This window comes from Colobus angolensis, unplaced genomic scaffold (assembly GCF_000951035.1).
Source record: "Colobus angolensis palliatus isolate OR3802 unplaced genomic scaffold, Cang.pa_1.0 Scaffold152, whole genome shotgun sequence".
Lineage (NCBI taxonomy): Eukaryota > Metazoa > Chordata > Mammalia > Primates > Cercopithecidae > Colobus > Colobus angolensis.
In genome coordinates, this window is record NW_012114622.1 from 6,451,382 (window position 1) to 6,452,534 (window position 1,153).

General features: G+C 35.7%; 1 protein-coding gene across 1 annotated transcript in view; it reads left to right on the forward strand.

Moving 5' to 3' along the window:
- Positions 1 to 1,153, forward strand: part of PRRG4 (proline rich Gla (G-carboxyglutamic acid) 4 (transmembrane)) — a 22,151-nt gene that overhangs the window by 10,061 nt on the left and 10,937 nt on the right. Inside the window, exon 4 of the mRNA XM_011936361.1 lies at positions 429 to 477. Within this exon, the coding sequence (XP_011791751.1) occupies positions 429 to 477 (49 nt within the window). The remainder of the gene's footprint in view (positions 1 to 428; positions 478 to 1,153) is intronic.

A 1,153-nucleotide genomic window follows, 5' to 3' on the forward strand; every position in this document is an offset into this window, starting at 1 on the left:
AAAAAAAAAAAAAAAAAGTCTCCAGAGACAAACTGAGGGCTTACCTCCCATAGAAAACTTCAGTCTCCTTTTCAAACCTGATAGTGGGTCCATGGCATCAACTTCTACCTTTGGTACTTTCACCTACTCTCTAATGCAATAATTTCCCCCAGTGCCTTAGTGGGGGCTTCAGTCAGGTGAAGGGAAAATAGCAGGCAAAGTAGTAAAGAGCTGGGACTGGCAGTAATCCCTTGACAATTAGATGGCAGAGGCAGTTGTGGGTGGTAATGCTTTAATTAGAGTGAGTCACACCCTCCAGCTTGAATGAACTGGTCTCCTACCTATGGTACATGCCAAGAGCTTACTACCCCTAGTCTAGGTCATTAGGACCAAATGAAATATGATAATAAAGATATTGAATAAACTTGGGAATTTTACCTTTTTTTTAGATCGCATTTTGGCAGAAATATTCAGCTAAAGGACCAACCACAAAATCAGGTAAAACAAGAATTGATCAAATTTAATGCTTTTCTCACCCTCTCTCTATTGTAATACATTTTAGTTTTATTGTTTGAGTTTGGTTGTTGCTCAACATACATACCTTATAAACCCAAGGAGATTTCTCAACTATACACTGGGCTATCTCAGACAGAAAAGGACAGATTCATCTATTTACATACTGAAAATCAAGTTTGGTGAGATACTAGGGAAATGAGATAATGGGCTTAAAGCTGTTTTAAACAGCTCAGCTAAGTCAAGACTTGCACAGAATAAAAATTGATTCTATTCATTTCAAGATGTAAGCTATTTTAACTTTTTTTCTTTTTTACCATTAAAGGCAGATGGAACATTTATGCTAGATAAATTAAGATTGTTGGATGGAATTAAGTAACTTGTAGAGGGGGGAGATCCTTTATCTCATCTGTATTGATCATCTTTAGCTGCATTTTAGTCAGGTGTTTTTTTTGCCAGCTATTCTTTCATTCCTCTTAGGTAGGGCCCCCTCCATAGCAGGTTATATTGCATAGCTACCCTGAGTTGCTTAATAAATATTATCTCAGTGGTTAATACCAAAGTATGTCTAGTTGAGCAGCGAATATGTTTATCCCACTTAATGCTGAATATTATTCATTTAATAAATGGATAATATTTTAAATATTGATATGATTATAAT